The 17607-nt window shown below is 58.5% G+C and overlaps 1 protein-coding gene across 1 annotated transcript; it reads left to right on the top strand.

Moving 5' to 3' along the window:
- Positions 1–25: 25 nt before the first annotated feature.
- On the top strand, positions 26–17309 carry LOC144277459 (inositol polyphosphate 1-phosphatase-like). Its single transcript, XM_077838215.1, is given in 8 exon segments — positions 26–65; positions 68–397; positions 400–504; positions 14613–14830; positions 15114–15174; positions 15502–15702; positions 15993–16167; positions 16820–17309. Coding segments are annotated over 8 exon segments (1620 nt in total).
- Positions 17310–17607: the final 298 nt, after the last annotated feature.

The raw sequence follows: 17607 nt of genomic DNA, 5'->3' as shown, positions 1-17607 counted from the left end.
GGGCAGGTCCAGAGCCCGGGGTGAAATGGCCCGGGGGGCGAACCCAAAGCAGCGTTTGTCTGCCCCGGGTCAGAGCCAGCGGCCCCGGCTGAGCCCCCCGGCCGGCCCCAGCCGGCAGCTGCGGACCCCCACCCGCCGCCGCTGCGTCCCCGTCCATCGCCAAGGGAGGGGGGGTCCGTGCCAAGCCTCCTGCCGGCTCCTGTCCCCGGCTGGCGCTGCCCAGGTCTCGCCCCCGGCGCCTCCGCTGCCCTGCGCTCAGTGCGGCGCAGCCTCTCGCCTGGCACCTGGGAGCTGCTGCTTCCCTGCCCGGGTCCCACCGCTCCGGAGGGGCCGGACCCGGACGTGGCCCGGCCATTCCCTGCCTTGGCACCGGTGCCCAAAGCACGAGACGCGAGCGATCCCCCCCTCCGCCCTGCGAGACAAGTCCCGGCACCTCCCGCTCCAGCCAGGGGGCCGGCAACCGCCGCCCGCCTTGCTCCGCTGCCCGCGGGCAGAGCCGGCCAGGTGAGACGGGGCGCTGGAGCCGCTATCACGGGGGACAGGCCCGGGGCGATGCGAGGCGGAGGGGCGCCAAGTGCAAGTAGCGAATCATCCAGTGAAAATCCTCAGGTCTCCCTGTCCTGCTCTAGATGGGGGGGGGGTGGATAGATAGATAGAGGGGGTGTGTGGGGATAGATAGATTAGATTAGATGGTGTGGGGGGGATAGGTAGATAGATAGATAGATAGAGGGGGTGTGGGGATAGATAGATAGAGGGGGTGTGGGGGGATAGATAGATGGATAGAGGGGGTGTGGGGGGATAGATAGACGGGGTGTGGGGGGATAGATAGATTAGATTAGATGGTGTGGGGGGGATAGGTAGATAGATAGATAGATAGATAGAGGGGGTGTGGGGATAGATAGATAGAGGGGGTGTGGGGATAGATAGAGGGGGTGTGGGGGGATAGATAGATTAGATTAGATGGTGTGGGGGGGATAGGTAGATAGATAGATAGATAGATAGAGGGGGTGTGGGGATAGATAGATAGAGGGGGTGTGGGGGGATAGATAGATGGATAGAGGGGGTGTGGGGAGATAGACAGATGGTGTGGGGGGAGATAGATTAGATAGAGGCTGTGTGTGGGGATAGACAGAGGGGATTTATGGAGGGGGGTGTATGGGGATGGATAGATAGATGATTGGTAGAGGGGGTGTGTGGGGATGGATAGATAGATTGAAAGAGGGGGTGTGGGGGATGGATAGAGAGATAGATCAGATCAGCCTGGAAGATCTCAACTAGCCTGGAAATGGGCACCCAGACCAGCACAACTAAGGATGGATTATTTGACCCCAAAAGCTCTTGCCCAGCTCTAACATCTGGGAATCTCATCTAATGCCCCACAGCTCTCCCTCCCCAGCCCCCATCCCCGGTGCTGCACCCACAGCCCCGCCTTGGCAAGGAACCTGCAGGCTGGGGCAGATGCAGAGCCTTAGGCACGCTCAGGGCTTGAGAAATGAGGACCCCACATAAGCCAGCCCTGCCAGCCTCCTCCATGGGGGTCTTTGGGATCCAGGGGTGTGCCAGACAGGGTGGGACCTTGGTGCAGCATTAGTAGACTCAGCTTTAGCAAGACAGCTGCTGGATGGCCACCAGGAGCCACGTGCGGTGGCCAGACGGACACAGGCTGCAGTGGCTGGAGGCCATGAGCGGGACTATGGTGCAGGGGAGGGCAGCAGTGGAAGGGAAGGGCTGGGATCAGCAGCTGCATGCAGGGGCCTGAGAACCGGATGTGGCGAAAGCGGGAACAGGCTCCGCATGGACCAGCCCCCCCCCAGCAGCAGCTGAGTGCGGCCCAGTTCCTTTGTTCAAGGCAGGGTCCAGAGGCGGCTGGCGCCCGGTCTCCAAGTGACACCATGTGGGCTCCAAGGCAAAGTCAGGCTCGACATAAGGTGGAGTTCTTTCCAGTGCCGGGGCCAGGGCGGGTTCTCCACCACTCGGAGACGGTGCCTTGAGACATGCCATGGCTCAGCCAGCACCATGGGGATGCAGGAATCACTGGGGGCGGGTCGCTGGCCTGTGCTGTGCAGGAGGGCAACAGATGGTCCCCATGGCAGGGATTTCCCTGGACCCGCCTCCTAGGGGGCAAGTAGGCCCTGCTGAATTTCCTCAACCCCCCCGCCCCAGTTACATGCAGTGTTGCTAATTTAGTCATGGGTTGGAAGCTTGAATTGAAATTGAAACATGAATACGCACTTTAAAAGCATCTACAGTGTATGAGAAAATACTTGTACCCGAGAAAGCAGAATGGGTTGGGAAAGTCTGAACAAAGCCGAGCTTCCCCATACAGCTGTTATTTATGACAATGTCGGCACATTCGTCTCAGCTACATCGACCTCCCTAATGGTTCCAACTGGTTATTTATAAGCGAGGCCTGACTGAGCTCTCCCCTGACGGCTAGTGATGAGCCGGGACGGGTGGAAAGGCTTCAGGGTAGTTACACGACTCGCCTGCTCTGCCGGGGTATCCGGCAGCCAGAGCTGTGCTGCCCAAGCGATCGATTTTGGCTGGTGTCAGTTACAAATCCTGGTCATGTTAAATGTGGGGGTCATGAAATGTTGTTCTCCTCATTGTACGAGTAAAGGGCAGCAGACCTGTGCTCGGCCTGCCTGAATGAGGGGGTCTCCCGCCGTGCTTACTTTGTGCTCGGGCTTGCCAGGGCTGAGCTCCAGGCTCAGCAGTGCGGAGCCCTGGGACCTCTGGGCTTGTCACATCAGTTAGGAAAGTAACAAACTTGCTTGAGCCCCGGCACCTCGTTCCTTGCAAACTAAGCCCTGGTCACCCGCAACTGAACGGCACTCGCTAAGCAGGAAGTTTGGATGCCAGATCCCAGTGCACAGACAGAGGGTGGGGACAGGTGTTTTGCTTGGTGGGGTGGGCACAGGCACTATCTGACCTGCCCCTCTCTCCTGTTTAAAGACAGAGCTGCTTAGGCTCCGTTAAGTGACCACTGGAGCTGAACTCACTGATAAGGTCTAAGTGCTTAGACCTGCTGCAGGACAGGAGACAGCCCAGCCTGCACTAGCAGCGAGGTTCCCCCCCCAAGATCCGGTGGAACCGCGAGAGACCCACTCGCAGAGGTCACGTGGCAGGGGGCAGCAGAAAGTGACGGTGCAGGGCCATTGGGGACGGAGCGGTAGGATGAACGGTGGCACGACAAACCGTGGCCAGAGCACTGGACTGTGTTTTAGTGACGTCGCTCCAGAATGCTAGTTCTGTGACTGGGAAACTTATATAAATATATGTTTCCTAGTGGGACAACATTTTTAAAATGCCTTATTTGCCAAGGTCCTTATCTCACATCATCGCTGTCTCAAGAGGTCATTATCTTGGGGAGTTTCAGTACTACACTTTTTTATTATTATAAATATCTTTTATGTAAGAATGGCCAGACGGGGTCAGACCAATGGTCCATCTAGCCCAGTATTCTGTCGTCCCACAGTGACTATTCCAGGTGCTTCAGAGGAAATGAAGAGACAGGCAATCATCGAGTGAGCCATCCTGTTGTCCACTCCCAGCTTCTGGCAAACAGAGGCTAGGGACACTCAGAGCAGGATGTTGCATGCCAGCCTATCCTGGCTAATGGTCACTGATGGACCTAACCTCCATGAACCCTGTTATAATTTTGGCCTTCACAACATCCCTTGCAAAAAGTTCCACGGGGGACTGTGCGTTGCGTGAAGAAACACTTCCTTTGGTTTGTTTTAAATTTGCTGCCTATTCATTTCATGTGGCGACTCCTGGTTCTTGTGTTAAGTGAAGGGGTAAATGACACTTCCCTGTTCACTTTCTCCACCATGATTTTATAAACCTCTGTCATATCCCCTCTTAGTCGCCTCTTTTCCAAGCTGAAAAGTCCCAGTCTTATTAATCTCTCCTCCTATGGAATCTGTTCCGTACCCCAGTCATGTTTGTTGCCCTTTTCTGTACCTTTTCCAATTCCAATAGACCTTTTTTTGAGATGGGGTGAGCAGAACTGTATGCAGTATTCAAGATGTGGGCATATCATGGATTTATATAGTAAAGTGGAGGAGCTTGGTTTGCCAGACTGATCAGCTAAGCCAATACTGACAACCTATATGAAAAGGCTGCAAAACACTGGGCCTCTGGACTGCATCAACATGCAGAAAGCCTTATAAGCCCGTCACTGTCAAAGCCAATTTTAGAAGAACTTAATGAGGCTGTTAAGAATGCTGGAGACATAACTCAATTTATGTGAACCAACATGGCTGTTGTACCTACTTTCTATTTAAGCAAGAGATACCACACGCTACAAACGGGAGGCCAATGTTAAGTGCATTGTCATTTGTTAATCCTGAAGTTGGACACTGGTTTCGAACAAGACCAGCAAATGCTCCCTATCTTTCTGCAAGAAACTCAGCTGACTGGCTAGACACATGCGGTGCAACAGCGAAAGACTCAGCCGTTGAAAAAGTGAAGACCTCTCCCGCCATATTCAGAATATGTGCACTCATGGCTGATGAAGCACAAGTGCAACTAGGCATCAAGTGTTAAGTCATGGCGTATGTTGATGTCCGTGGTAGGCCAGCAGATGCATTCTGGGTGTTCAGGTAAGAGAAGACACATCAGCTGCATCTGTGGCATCTTAGAAGAGTTAAATGCTTGTCAGTTGAACCCCAGACAGGTGGCTGCTTGTGCATTTGATGGAGCTACAAACTTCTCTGGAAGACATAGTGGAGCACAAGCTTTGCTCAGAGAAAAGTGTAACTCTGATCTCTCCTATACACACTGCAGAGGCCATCTACTCCAGCTAGCCCAAGTACAAGCTGCAGAATCTTCAAAAGACATTAAAAAGCCATAAATGTAATGGCTTTATTATACCCTTTTTTTCAGCAAGAGTCCATAAGGACTGAACGTCTTGGAAACAAATAGAAGATACACTGGGACTGAAGTTCAAATTAGTCCAACCTGCGAAAACCTACTGGCTTTCTCATGAGCGATTCTTGGCTGTTGTCTTAAAATTACTGCAACCGTTATTACCGGCTTTGGAAAGTATGCCCCAGGATAGGACAGATCTGGGTAGTGAGGCTGATGGACTACTTTTGTTACTAAGTTCAGAGAAGACTATCGCCGTTCTCTCTCGTAAGTCTACTGTGGAAACCACTTGGGTCATTAAACAATGTCATCCAGGCATCTGCTACAACAGTAGTCGATCTTTGTCCAGCAATAGAAGCTACCCTTGGATCAATCAGAGAGTTATCCACTGAAAATGTACTGGAAGAAACAAAGACTTCAGTCCAGAAGTTGACTAATGAAGGTCCTTAAGTGAAAATGACAAGAAGTGTTTGTTAAGCCAGCTGAAAAAGTACAGAGACTCGATTCTTACAAATCTACAATGCGATTTCTGGATTCTGCTCAACCTCTACATAGCTTTTACAGATGCCTGTCTTATAAAACACCGACAGTTGAGCGGAGCGAGGCACGACCAGCAATAGGGCTGCCATGTGCTCAGGACAGAATAGAGAATTTTGAACACAGAGTGGAATATCATCCGACAAACAAATGAAGATTTAACTTCAACTTCTTTATCGTCACTAGTGGTTCGACCCAATCTTTGTGCTCTGTTTCCTGGGATGAAAGACGTAGGAATTCGTCTCTTTCTACTCCCAGTCACAACAGCGACAGCCGAGCGTTCTTCTTCCTCACGGAATAGAATTCTGTGTTCTGAAAGAAGTCGCCGTCTGCCTGATCATGAGCATGTCATGAAGGCCTGGAAGTAACGGACACACAAGAAGACACCAAAAGAGTTGTGCAAAATTAGAACAAGAAACCAAGACGGATGTAGATGTCGTGCTTCATAGTAGCCTTGAGTAGCCAACTTTAATTTTTGTGATGATTTTAAAACATGAGTTAAATCTAATAAAATAGTCGTGAAACATTTTTCAGTTTTTACTATGTGCCATACAGTCCACCTTTGCCCTCATGGTCTCAACCCTCATTGGCCCTCACCCCCCGCCCCCCAAATATTCCAACACCCCCCCAATTTCAATTCCTGGGGAAAACATTGGGCCTGACGCTCATGGGCCTGTGCATCCATTGACCGTAGGCCCCACACTGTGGGTCCTCTTGACTCCTCAAGGAGACAGCGTGGGCCGAGCAAGCCTGGCTCTCTCCTGCAGCTTTGGGCCTATGCTGGGGCTCCAAAGGCTGGGCTCCCTTCCTCAGTGACCTTGGCCAGGTCCCTGCACCTCAGCATGCGTCAGTTTCCCACCAGAAGGACAGAAATAGAGCTACTTCCTCCCTTGCAGGGGGGTGGTGAGGCTAAAGGAAGCCCCACCTGTGAGCGGCCCCAAGCCCTGATGCAGGGGCTGGGAGGTCGTGCCATGAGCACGACTTCCCCTGGGGGAATTAGCTGAAACCTCCGGATGGGGAAAGGGAAGAGGCAGATTTCGAGCTAGGTCTGGACTTGCAGGTGCCCTAAAATATTCCTGGCGGCCCCAGCCAGTCCTGGAGCAACACAGGGGCTGCTGGGGCCATTTATTAGCCAACCACATCGACTCCTGGGCCAGATTTTCACATGCTCAGCACCCCCTTTGGTTCGGTTCTTCTCTCCAACCGGCTGGAATCTTTGCTTTATGCCTGGAGTTTTTTCCTGTTTGAAGCCACCCTTGAACACGGGGCGATAGCAGCTTGGAGGCGGGCATGCCTCAGGCACAGTCTCTGCCATCCCAACTCTCCGTGGGATTCTCCATCGGGAGAAAAGTGAACCCCATGCCATGAGTGGGGAACCTGGCTGCGGGAGAGAGAGTGGAAAAGCAGGGATGCAGGGCCGGGGCCAATGGCTTCTCTGCAGAAATGCACAGCAAGGCATGTGACTCTGTCTGCTCCTCCCCAGCCTCAGGTGCAAGGAGAAAGTCATTTAAAAAATCCTTGACTGATTCGGAACTTGTGTGTAAGTTTGTGCGTGCGCAGGAGGTGGTGGTGTGGGAATGGCTGAGCCATCAGGTGCTGGGGGTCCAGACTCCTGGGTTCTCTTCCCAGTGCTGGGGGTGTGTGAACTAGTGGGAAGTTCAGGGGAGGGGGACTGGGAATTTTCTCTGTGACCAGCTCTGGGAGAGCGTGTGCTCTAGGGCTGAGAGCAGGGTCTTGGGAGCCAGGACTCCTGGGTTCTTGTCTGTGCTTTACCGCTAATGTTCATGGAATTATCACACACAGAGTGGGACAGTTTGCACAGCACTTTGCAGACAAATAAGAGGAACCATCCTGCCCTAAGGCAGGTGCAGTTTCAGTGAGATGCAGCCGTGGGGACACGGGGGAGGAAGGGACAGACGCCCTTAAGGACAGGTTTCAGTTTTGTACGTCAGGTCAGTTTCTTTATCCATTAGCCCGATTCTTGTTGGATTGGTTGGTTTTCGTTTGGGGTTTTGGGCTGAGGTTTTGTTTTAAAAGACTTTTATTTGTGTGCTGTGTCTTGCAGGCTGCGTCTCGCTGCGCCGGGGTTTCTGTGAGGACAGGAGTCGTAGCTACAGCCTGGGGCTTGTGCTGCATTGTGACCGTAAAGGGAGCAGAGATGGGGAAATAACAATGAATGGTTGGAAAGGGTTTGTTTTAATGCCTGCCTCTTTGTGGGGGAGCCCCCCCGGGAACATGGCTGCTCTAACCATTGCTCCATGCAGCCCACAGAGAGATCGCTCACCTGGGCGCCCTGCAGCCATCTCTGGGTGTACCCAGTGGTCGCCAGCTTGGTCTGTATCGTTAAACCCGCTGGGCCCATGACATGTTTCCTCAGCGTAAAGGGTTGTCCTTTGTGCCCTGGCCAAACACATTTACATTTTGCCCTTCCCCCTGCCACAGTTACAGCTGGGCTTGGAATCTCCTGGCCCAGGGTGTCTGGACTGGGAGGTGCTGTGCTTATGGCTGGTGTGCTCTGCACCAGAGGTGGCTGCATTTCAGCAGCGGGGGGAAGAGATGTTGTGGATTTAGGCCACAATCCTACCAGCACTGCAGAATGTGCATAAAACCACGCGTGGGCTGCAGCGTTCGTAGGGCCGGGGCTGTCCATTGGTCGTGTTGTTTGCTGACGTGCTTGTCACCGAGCAGCTGAATCAGAGCTGAAAAGGCCAGAGAACCTACCCCACTGGGCAATGAGCCCCACAGGGAGGGCGTCTTACGAGCCTCTCACTGCCTCGCAGGGCAGGCTGGGCACTGAAAAGAGCCGTGAACTGGTGCTGCCTGCCCAGCCCGCTGCAGCCACTGATGCAAACTCTGTGCCAAGAGCGTGACATGCAGGGCTGAAGGAAATCAGTCGTACCCCGAGCCCAGTCCTGCATCCACCAGGGGGAGGTGCTGCAGGGCTCATCTCACCCCACCAAGCGCTTAGAATTGGGCAAGGGTCCTCCCTCACCCAGGAAAGCCCTACAGGTCCTATTCAGGGCCAGCAGCCGGCCACATGCACCCCCTCCCTCCCACTTGTAGTTAGCTGTGGCTGCTGCTGAGCGGGGTACAAGGTGCTGATGTGGGGGAGGGTCCCGGGGAGGACGTTAATTCATGCCTGCTCCAGGGGGTGGCAGTAAAGGGGGGGAGGGGTGCATGGCAGCTGATTGTCTGCAGGTGGAGTGGGATTGGTTTCACTATAAAGTGGGGGAGTTTGCAATTGGATTTAGTGCAAATCGGGGGGGGAATAGTCCTACCCAGCTGTTCCAGCCTATGGCCGGGGCCGCCAAAATCACGAGAGTGGCATAAAAATGATGAGTTTTTTAAAAATATGAATCAATTTGGGTTTCTCTCTATCCCCCCTTTCTGGTGTCTGAGCTTTTAGGTTTCCACTTCAGTCACGTGTCCAGTTTTTCTCTGCAACCAAGAGAGCTAGTGACTGTCTGTTTTTGTTTGATGAAAACGGAAACTCTCCTGTACGAACATGACTCTGGGAGCTGGGCCTGTACATAATCATCCCCTAGTAACCCCCAGTGCTTACTCAGCACTTTTCACAGTGTCACAAAGTGCTTTACAGAGCAGGGCAGGATCCATGGCCCCATTGTACAGATGGAGACACTGAGGCACTGAGCAGAGCAGTGACTTGTCCAAGGTCATTCAGCAGGCCCGAGCGTGTTCTGAGTGTCTGTTAACAGCTGTACAGGGAGGGGCCATGGTGCCAGGTAATGTAATAGCTAACACTAGTTTGGGTTTTGAATGTAGATGCTAGTTCGGGGGGGGCGGGGGTGCGCATGTGTGCCTATCTGTGTGTGTGTTGGCAAACTCCTGCTCTGGGGTGGGAGGAATTTGTCACTATCTTTTCCATGACTGGGATTTGCCCCGTGGGCAGTGAGGCCACTGCGGACCTCCAGGGACATATCAGGCACCTGTTCTACTTTGTGTCCTGCCTAAACTTTCATGTGAAAATATCACACAATGAGCTCAAACGCAGGTGCCAAAATGTCCGTCCAACGTCCGCAGCCCAGTTACTGTGACTTCTTATTCTCCTTGCATTGCAGTGCTGCTGAGGAGCTCCAGGCCTGGCCCGGGCCCTCCGTGCACCAGGCGCTGTACGAACCCAGAACCAGAAACCGGTCCCTGGCCCAAACAGCTCCCAAGCGAAGCACCGAGGTTCGTCTGGCCCTGTGCAGAAGACTCAGAACCCAGTAGCACAATCAAGATTTTCCAAAGCATCTAAGGGTTTTTTCGGTGCCTGGGAGTTTCAGCGGGTGTGTCCAGAGCCCTGGAACCTGGGCACCCGGGTCCGAGTGCACGATAGAGAAACGTTCATCGTCACTGAGTCCTCCAGCCCATCTCACTGCCACGGGGGCGGGGGGGTCTTTTAGCACCAGCTGTGGCCAGGGTGGATGCTGGGTGGGTTCAACCTGGGCTGTTGGGTGCCAGAAAATCTCTCCAGTTCTTAGCCAATCAGAACATCCCCCCGCCGGCTGCTTCTCTGACTCTAGATCAGGGTTCAGAGCACCACCTAGTGGGGGCAGAGTGTGCAGCACCCCTGGTCTGTGGCTGGCTGAGCAGAGTCAGGCTGGGGGCTAATGGCCTGAACCAGGCCTGCCCCAGAGTGCGCACGTGTGTGTGTGTGTGTGTGTGTGGGGGATGTGTAAAGCCATTTCCTCACAGGCTACAAAGCCTTAGCAGAGCTGGGGGTGCAGGGAGCCCAGGGCGGGGCTGACAGGGGGGCTGCAGGTTGGGAGCGAGGGGCGTGGGCAGGGGGATCCCAGGAATAGCAAGGGGCTGCGGGTCGGGGCTGAGGGGCGTCGGCAGCCCAGGGAGGAGGAAGCCCATAGCAGCCGGCTGCGAGTCGGGATCATGGTACCGTGGCACAATGGAGTGAAGGCAGTGAGTGCCATTCCCTCCCTGGCTGTGGCTGGCTCTCTAGGCAGCCCTAGGCCATCCCACACTGGCCCACGCCCCCAGCCAGGGGCTTGCAGGGCCATGGCCCCCTGAAGGAAGGGGCGTTCCAGAGCCATTGGCCATCACAGGGCGAGGATAAAAACACACAATGCAGCATAAACCACTGGGCCATTAGCCACAGCCATGGCTCCCTGGCCAGGGAACAGCTCCTTCAATGGCGCTGGGCCCTGAGGCCCCTGGATTTATGATTCTCTGTAAACACCCAGCAAAAATCCTGCTTCCTTCGGCCCCTGCGGCCCAGCACTGCCCTCCCCCGTGTGTTCCCCTCCCACCCCAAAGGCAGCTCCTGTGAGATCATTTCTGGGCTCAGCTCCCTTCCCTCCAGGGGCCTGGAGGGGACACGGGTGCTGCTGGACATCGCTCCAGGAGCCTGATACGGCCGGGGGTGATGAGAAGCCCATGCCCAGGGATCCTGCCCAGATCCACTGCAGGAAGGGAGCAGGTCCCAGGGAGCAGTGGGCGAGGCTGGGCCTCCCCACCTGTCAGGGGCAGTGGGCTGAATAGTGCCTGGGGCAGAGGGAGGGTCTTTCTGGGGGGGCTCCCAGCCTTTGGGGGCAGCTTAGAATGTCCATGGGGTGGGGGGTGCGATTTAGTTTTATAAAGGAAGGAAGAAATGCCTAGTGGTTAGAGCGGGGGGGGTGATAAATGAGAGGGAGGTAGCTCCCTTTTGTGGACACCCAGCCAGCCAGTTGGCTATGGACTTCCTCTTGGTGTCTGTTTTCTACTTGTTTTACCTGTAAAGGATCAACAAGCCCACAGGTAAAAGGAAGGGAGTGGGCACCTGATCACAAAAGCCAATGGGAGGGCTAGAACTTTTCAAAATTGGGGGAAAAACTTCCCTTTGTCTGTGTGTTGCAGTTCTCCGGGGAAGTGGGGAACAGGCAGCATGAAAAGCTTTAAGCCAGTTAAGAAAAACCATCAGATCATCCGGAGAGACTGCTGATCTGAACCCCCCGATGCATAAGGAAATTAGGGCATGTCTAGGAAAACACGATTAGGGTTATTTCTTATTGGCCCGTGGACTCCTCAGGGCTAACCCCACATATTTTTGTTTTGCTAGTAACCTTTATGCTGGACCTCAGGGTTATTCTTGATGTTTGATTTTTGTAAGTGGGTTTTTTAAATCCAGCAAAAGCCTAAGTTCCAGGTGTATTTCCTTTCTTTTTGTTTTTAATACAATTTACCTTTTTTAAGAACAGGACTGGGTTTTGGTGCCCTAAGAGGTTCGTCCCCGTGTTGTTTAACTAGCTGGTGGCTACAACTGATTTCCTTTCTCAGCTCTTCCCCGAGGGTGTGTGTGTGTTTGTGAAAGGGCTTGAGGGTGCCCCACAGGGAGGAATTCCCAAGTGCGCCTTCCTGGGTTCCAAGAGGTTTTGCATTGGGGTGGTGGCAGCATCTACCCAGCCAAGGTCAGAGAGAACCTGTAACCTTGGGAATTTAATACCACCCTGGAGTGGCCAATATTAATTTTTAGAATACTTGTGGGCCCCACCTTCTGCACCTGAAGTGCCAGAGTGGGGAATCAGCTTTAACGGGGGGTGGGGGGTGTGTGGGAGCCAGGACTCCTGGGTTCTATCCCCAGCTCTGGGAGGGGGGTGGGGTCTACTGGTTAGAGCACGGTGCTGGGAGCCAGGACTCCTGGGTTCTGTCCTCAGCTGTGCCAGCCTTGCTGTGTAGCCAGGCTGAAGTCTCCCCCTCCCTGCCTCAGTTTCCCCTGTTGAGCAGGGGGGAGCGGTCCCGGGATCTCGTTCGTGAACGTGTGTAAAGTGCCAGGTGTCAGAATGATTTGAGAGCGGAAATCAGTTCCTCTTTTACTGACCTGTCAGGACCTGAGTTCAGAGCTCGCTGTTTCACCATGGCAACGACTGATGACATCACCAAGGCCTGAGAGTTGTCCTGATTCTTTCGCGCTGATGTCACCAGCTGTTGCCTGGGAAACCCAGAACCCAAAATTCGGGTCTTGGCAGGTTAGAAACAGCGACTTACCGGGCGGGCCCGATCCGGGCCCAACTCTGCCCCGCTCCGGGCTCCGACCCGCCGAGGGGCCCGGGGAGGGTCCGGACCCCCGCGAATGGGGCAGTGGGGGGAGGGGGCGGGAGCCAGGACTCCTGGGTTCTGTTCCTGGCCCTGGCCAGGGGGTGGGGTCCCTGGGGGGGAGGCTGGACTCAGGACTCCTGGGTTCGAGTCCAGGCTCTGCGCTGACTGGCCTGACCCGTGCCTCGATTTCCCCAGCGATAACCACTGTGGCTAGCGGGGACGGGGGGTCACAGCCGGGGCCTGGGGCGGCGGCTCCGGTCCTAACCCGGGTCCCCCCGGCCTCGACGCCCAAGCACCTGGCGGAGGGGTGGGGGGCGGCCCGGCGCCGACGAGGTTAACCCCGCGGCGTCACATGGCCGGGCGGGGACCCGCCCCTCGCGGGGGTGTCGGGACGGTCCCACCCGTGACTGTCCGCGCCAGCGAGCGGCCGCAGCATCCCTGAGCCCGCGGGTACGGGGGGCCCGGCGGGGGCCGGCCAGGGGCTGCAGGATGCTGCACTCGACCGGGGCCTGGCTTCGGGTGGGGGCAGGACACAGGCTGGGGGGGAACTGACAAGCTGGGGGGGCAGGGCACAGGCTGGGGGGGAACTGACAGGCTGGGGGGGCAGGGCACAGGTTCGGGGGGCAGGACACAGGCTGGGGGGGAACTGACAGGCTGGGGGGGCAGGGCACAGGTTCGGGGGGCAGGACACAGGCTGAAGTCTGACAGGCTGGGGGGGGGAACTGACAGGTGTAGGGGGGCAGGACACAGTCTTGGGGTGGGAGCTGAGAGGCTGGGGGGAGCTGAGAGGCTGGGGGGAAGGACACAGGCTGGGGGGGGAACTGACAGGTGTGGGGGGGCAGGACACAGGCTGAGGGGGGGGGAGCTGCTGCTGCCATTTGGCTTGGCTCCGGCCTGGGATGCTGCCTGGCACTGAAGGGGTTAATGTGGGGCCTCCCGGTTTGGGCGGGGGCCTGACTCAGGCAAGGGGGTGTCCCACTGGAGGGGAGCGGTCTCTGTCCCGGACCAGGGAGCTGTTTGCTGGCCCTGTATGGCCCGGGGGAGGGGGCTGGCGCCCCCTGGGGAGGCCAGAGCTCTGATGGGGCAAGCCCATGGCACCGGTGGGTGAGGGTCTCCCTCCCGAGGCCTGGCAGGCTGCACCCCGCCAACTGCTCCCCACCAGGCAGCCTCACCCCTCCAAGCCAGCGGGGGAGCTGGCAGCCGGAGGGGCTGGGGGAATTGCCTCAGTCTCCTTCCCCTCCCCCATGCGCTGCCAGCTTGGCCCCAGTGCTCTGCCGTGGGACCAAAGCCAGCATCCCCCACAAGGAGCCTTTGCCTGGGGGAGTGAGGCAGGCCAGAGCCCCGTGGCTCGATCCACATCCCCGTGGCACGTCCCCAGCCATGCCAGGCTAGAGTCCCCGTGGCACGTCCCCAGCCATGCCAGGCTAGAGTCCCAGTGGCACGTCCCCAACCGGGCCAGGCTGGAGCCCCCATGGCACGGTCCCCAGGCCAGGCTGGAGCCCCATGGCTCAGTCCACAGCCCCGTGGCACGTCCCCCACCCAGGCCAGGCCAGAGCCCTGTGGCAGTCCCCTGCCCTCTGGCATTCGGCCTAGCCTCTGTCACATCTGGTAACAGTTTGGGTTAATTTTGGCATGTGCCGTTCTCCCAGAAGCCTTTGGAGCTGGGGGAGCCCTGCCCTGCCTGCCAGGTGGCTCCCCCTCTCAGGGCACCTCCCCGGGCCCTGTAATTAGCAGCTGCTGCTTTAGACCCAGCTATTTTGAGATGGGTTTTGTTAACCCCTTTGACACCGCGATGCCGGGTGGTGGTCCTGGCCCCTCTCCAGCCTGCCCTGCAGCTAGGGGCTGTTCTGAACCCCAGCCCCATGAGAGGGGAGACAAGTCTCATGTCTCCCCATTTCAGAGGGGAAACGGAGGGCTGGAGACAGGAGTTGTCCAAGGTCGTGCAGCGGGTCAGGCACAGAACTGGGAATAGAACTTAGGAGTCCTGGCTCCTAGCCCTTGCTCTCCTGCTAGCCCCACTTCCCTTCCCCATGAACCTGGGAGCCCCACTCCCCCAGTCCTGCCCTCTAATCACTGGACCTTCCTTTTCACCGTCTGGTGGGCTCTGGTCTCTCGTGGCCTGTGGGAAGGTGTAGGGGGAACCTGGGTGCCATCTAACCCTGCCTCCCTTCCAGACCCCCGCTCCACCATGTCGGCCCTGCTGAAGAGCCTAGTGGGTGCGTCGGAGAAGTCAGCCCGCATCGCCCAGCTGTGCCGCCAGGAGGAGGCGCTCTTCCAGCTGCTCATTGAGGAGAAGACGGGCACCGACAAGAACAAGAAGTTTGTGCAGGATTTCAAGACGCTGGCGGACGTGCTCATCCAGGAGGTCATAAAGCACGACGTGGGCAAGGAGGTACCCGTGGGCACCCTGCAGGGCTGGGGCCTCTCCCCTCTGCCTGTCCGACTGCATCCAAATAGCATCCCCAGAGAGGGGGGGGGCCAGGCGGGAGCAGGGGGTGCCCCTTGGGGGCATGGGGAGGGCATCGTATCCCCGAGGCAAGGAGCTGCCTAGGTCCCCATCTATGGACACCCCCCTCCAGGGTCCCCTCACCCCTAGACGAAAGGAGGTGGAGTCTCAAGGGCCTGAGACAAGGGGTTTGTGCTACCCTGAGCTCCCCCTGCCCTGTCTCTTTCAGTTCCCAGAGCTGCACGGCCACATCTGCGGGGAGGAGTCCAACAAGTTTGAGAACAGCCTGGGTGAGTGAGTCGGCGGCGTGGGGACAGGATGGAGCTACCAGTGGGGGGCGCTGTCCCTGGCTGAGTGGGGTCCCTGGTCTCCCATGCAGCATGGTGGCCGGGGCTGAGTTCTTGGGAAAGGTATAAGGGCCCCCACCCCCTGCCATGCTATCCCAGCATGGGGTGGGGAGGGCTTGGGGCAGCTAGTGCTGGGGGTCTGAGCTGGTCCTGTACTGGGGTGGGGGAGGTCCCTGATCTGGGGAGCCCCCCTGCATCACACTGACTCCAGCCCCCTTGTACTGGGGGCCCCCGAGCCTGCCCCGTCTGGCTAAGTCCGTCCACCCTCAGGAGAGACCCTGGTGGTGCAGGTGTGCGCGACCCAGCGGGACACGGCCTCGCTGCTCTTCAAAATCCTGGACCGGAACCAGCCGGCGGCCGAGCTGCTGGCAGCGGCCATCCACCAGGAGGTGGCGCTGCAGGACCCGGCGCTGGACACCGTGGCGCTGGCAATCCCCCCGGAGAGACTGGCCATCTGGATCGACCCCATCGGTAAGGGGGTCCCTCGCTGCCATCCCAGAGCACGACACCAGGGGCGCGGGAGCGGCCGGCCTGTCCTGGGGCTGGGAAAAGGTGCTGACCCATGGCCTCACCCCCACGGTGGCTCCTCCCTGCCCTGGAGGGAACCCACATCCCCAGCTCAAGGGCCGAGACCCCCAGTTAGTACCAGTCATGCCAGCATGGCGAGGACAAAGGGAGCAATGTGGCTTTGGCTGGGGGGCTTCGTGCTCTGCCCGGGCGGGGCTCGGAGCCTGCTTCTGACGCCGCCCTCTCTCTGGCAGACTCCACCAATCAGTATATCCGTGGCCAGGCCAGCGTGGCGCCCATTGGTGGCATCTGCCCGTCCGGGCTGCGCTCGGCACTGGTGCTCATCGGGGCGTATGACCGCAGCTCGGGGGACCCGGTCCTGGGGGTCATCAACGAGCCGTTCTTCCGGGAGGACCCCCTCACCCACAGGTACCTGCCCCTCACCGCCGGACCTTCCCCTGAGCCTGCCCTGGGCACATCCTGGCGCTGCCCCTGGCCTGGGGGGGGTCTGCAGGCACCCCAGCAGCTGGACCTTGCTGGGGACCCCACACAGGGCAGGCCACTAGGTGGAGCCCTTGGCCTGTACCAACCCCACCCTTCCCCCAGGGACTGGGGCAGAGAGAAGTGGGCCGGGGGGTTGCTTTGACAGTGGCTCGTGGCTCTCTCTGATCAGCTTCAGTTCATGGCAGGGACCCCTCCTGGGGTGTGTGTAACCCTTTTCCTCACACGCTGTGCTGGTGCCTCTGAGCCCTGACCCGCAGCCCCCTGCTGTCCCAGCCCTGGGCTCCTCCCCCCCCCCAGCTCTGCCGGTGCCCCTCACTCCCGACTCGCAGCCCCCTGCTAGCCCAGCCCTGGGCTCCTCCCCACCCCCAGCTCTGCCGGTGCCCCTCACTCCCGACCCGCAGCCCCCTGCTAGCCCAGCCCTGGGCTCCCCCCAGCTCTGCTGGTGCCCCTCACTCCCGACCTGCAGCCCCCTGCTAGCCCAGCCCTGAGCTCCTCTCCTGAGCAGCTGCCGTCAGCCCCACCTCTGCTGCTCCCTGTGGCAGCTGGCACCGTCCCCATGGTGTTCTCCTGTGCGCAGGTGGCAGGGCGTGTATCACTGGGGCGTCTCGTACCAGGGCACCAGCCTGTGCTCGCTGAGCCGGCCCCCGCTGCGCCCCGAGCCCTCCGTCGTCCTGAGCCGCAGCGAGACGCCGGCCATCCAGCGGGCGCTGAGGCCCCTGTATGGGGAGCAGCTGCGCTTCGCCTCGGGCGCCGGCTACAAGATGCTGTGTGTGATCCTGGGGCTGGCCGAGGCCTACGTCCTCTCGGAGGGCAGCACCTTCAAGTGGGACTCGTGCGCCCCCCATGCCATCCTGCGGGCCCTGGGCGGAGGGATGGTGGACCTGGAGGCTGCCCTGCAGGCCTGGCGCGCCGGCCAGCGGGGGGCGCTGCCAGAGCTGACCTACAGCCAGCCTGCGGGGGGCGCTGTGGGGGCCGAGCGCTGGGCCAACCGGGGCGGCCTGGTGGCCTTCATGCACCGTGAACACCTGGAGGTGGTGCTGGCCACACTGGCCACTGCTGCCCTGTGACCCTCAGGGGGCTGCCTCGGGGGAGGGGCAGCCTGGCTCCGCCTCTGCTGCAGCAGAGGACGGGGCCAGCCCCCGCCCGGCTTGGTCTGTGGGGGTGGGGGCAGTTGGGCACCAAGGGCGCGAAGGGGCGGGGGCGGCAGCACCATTCGGAGGAGGGGCAGGGGGCTGCAGGCAGCCCCTGCTTCCCTGCCGGGTGCCGCAGACCTGGGCGTCTGACGCCACCCCCACCCCCTGGAGCCTTCCAGCCTCACCCCCTCTGCTAGGGCTGCCCGTGCTGAGCTCGCCCCTTTGTGCCAGC

This window comes from Eretmochelys imbricata, chromosome 20 (genome assembly GCF_965152235.1).
Source record: "Eretmochelys imbricata isolate rEreImb1 chromosome 20, rEreImb1.hap1, whole genome shotgun sequence".
In the NCBI taxonomy this organism is placed as follows: Eukaryota; Metazoa; Chordata; order Testudines; family Cheloniidae; genus Eretmochelys; species Eretmochelys imbricata.
Note: the sequence above shows the minus strand (reverse complement) of the source record. Positions and strands in the feature narration are given on the sequence as shown.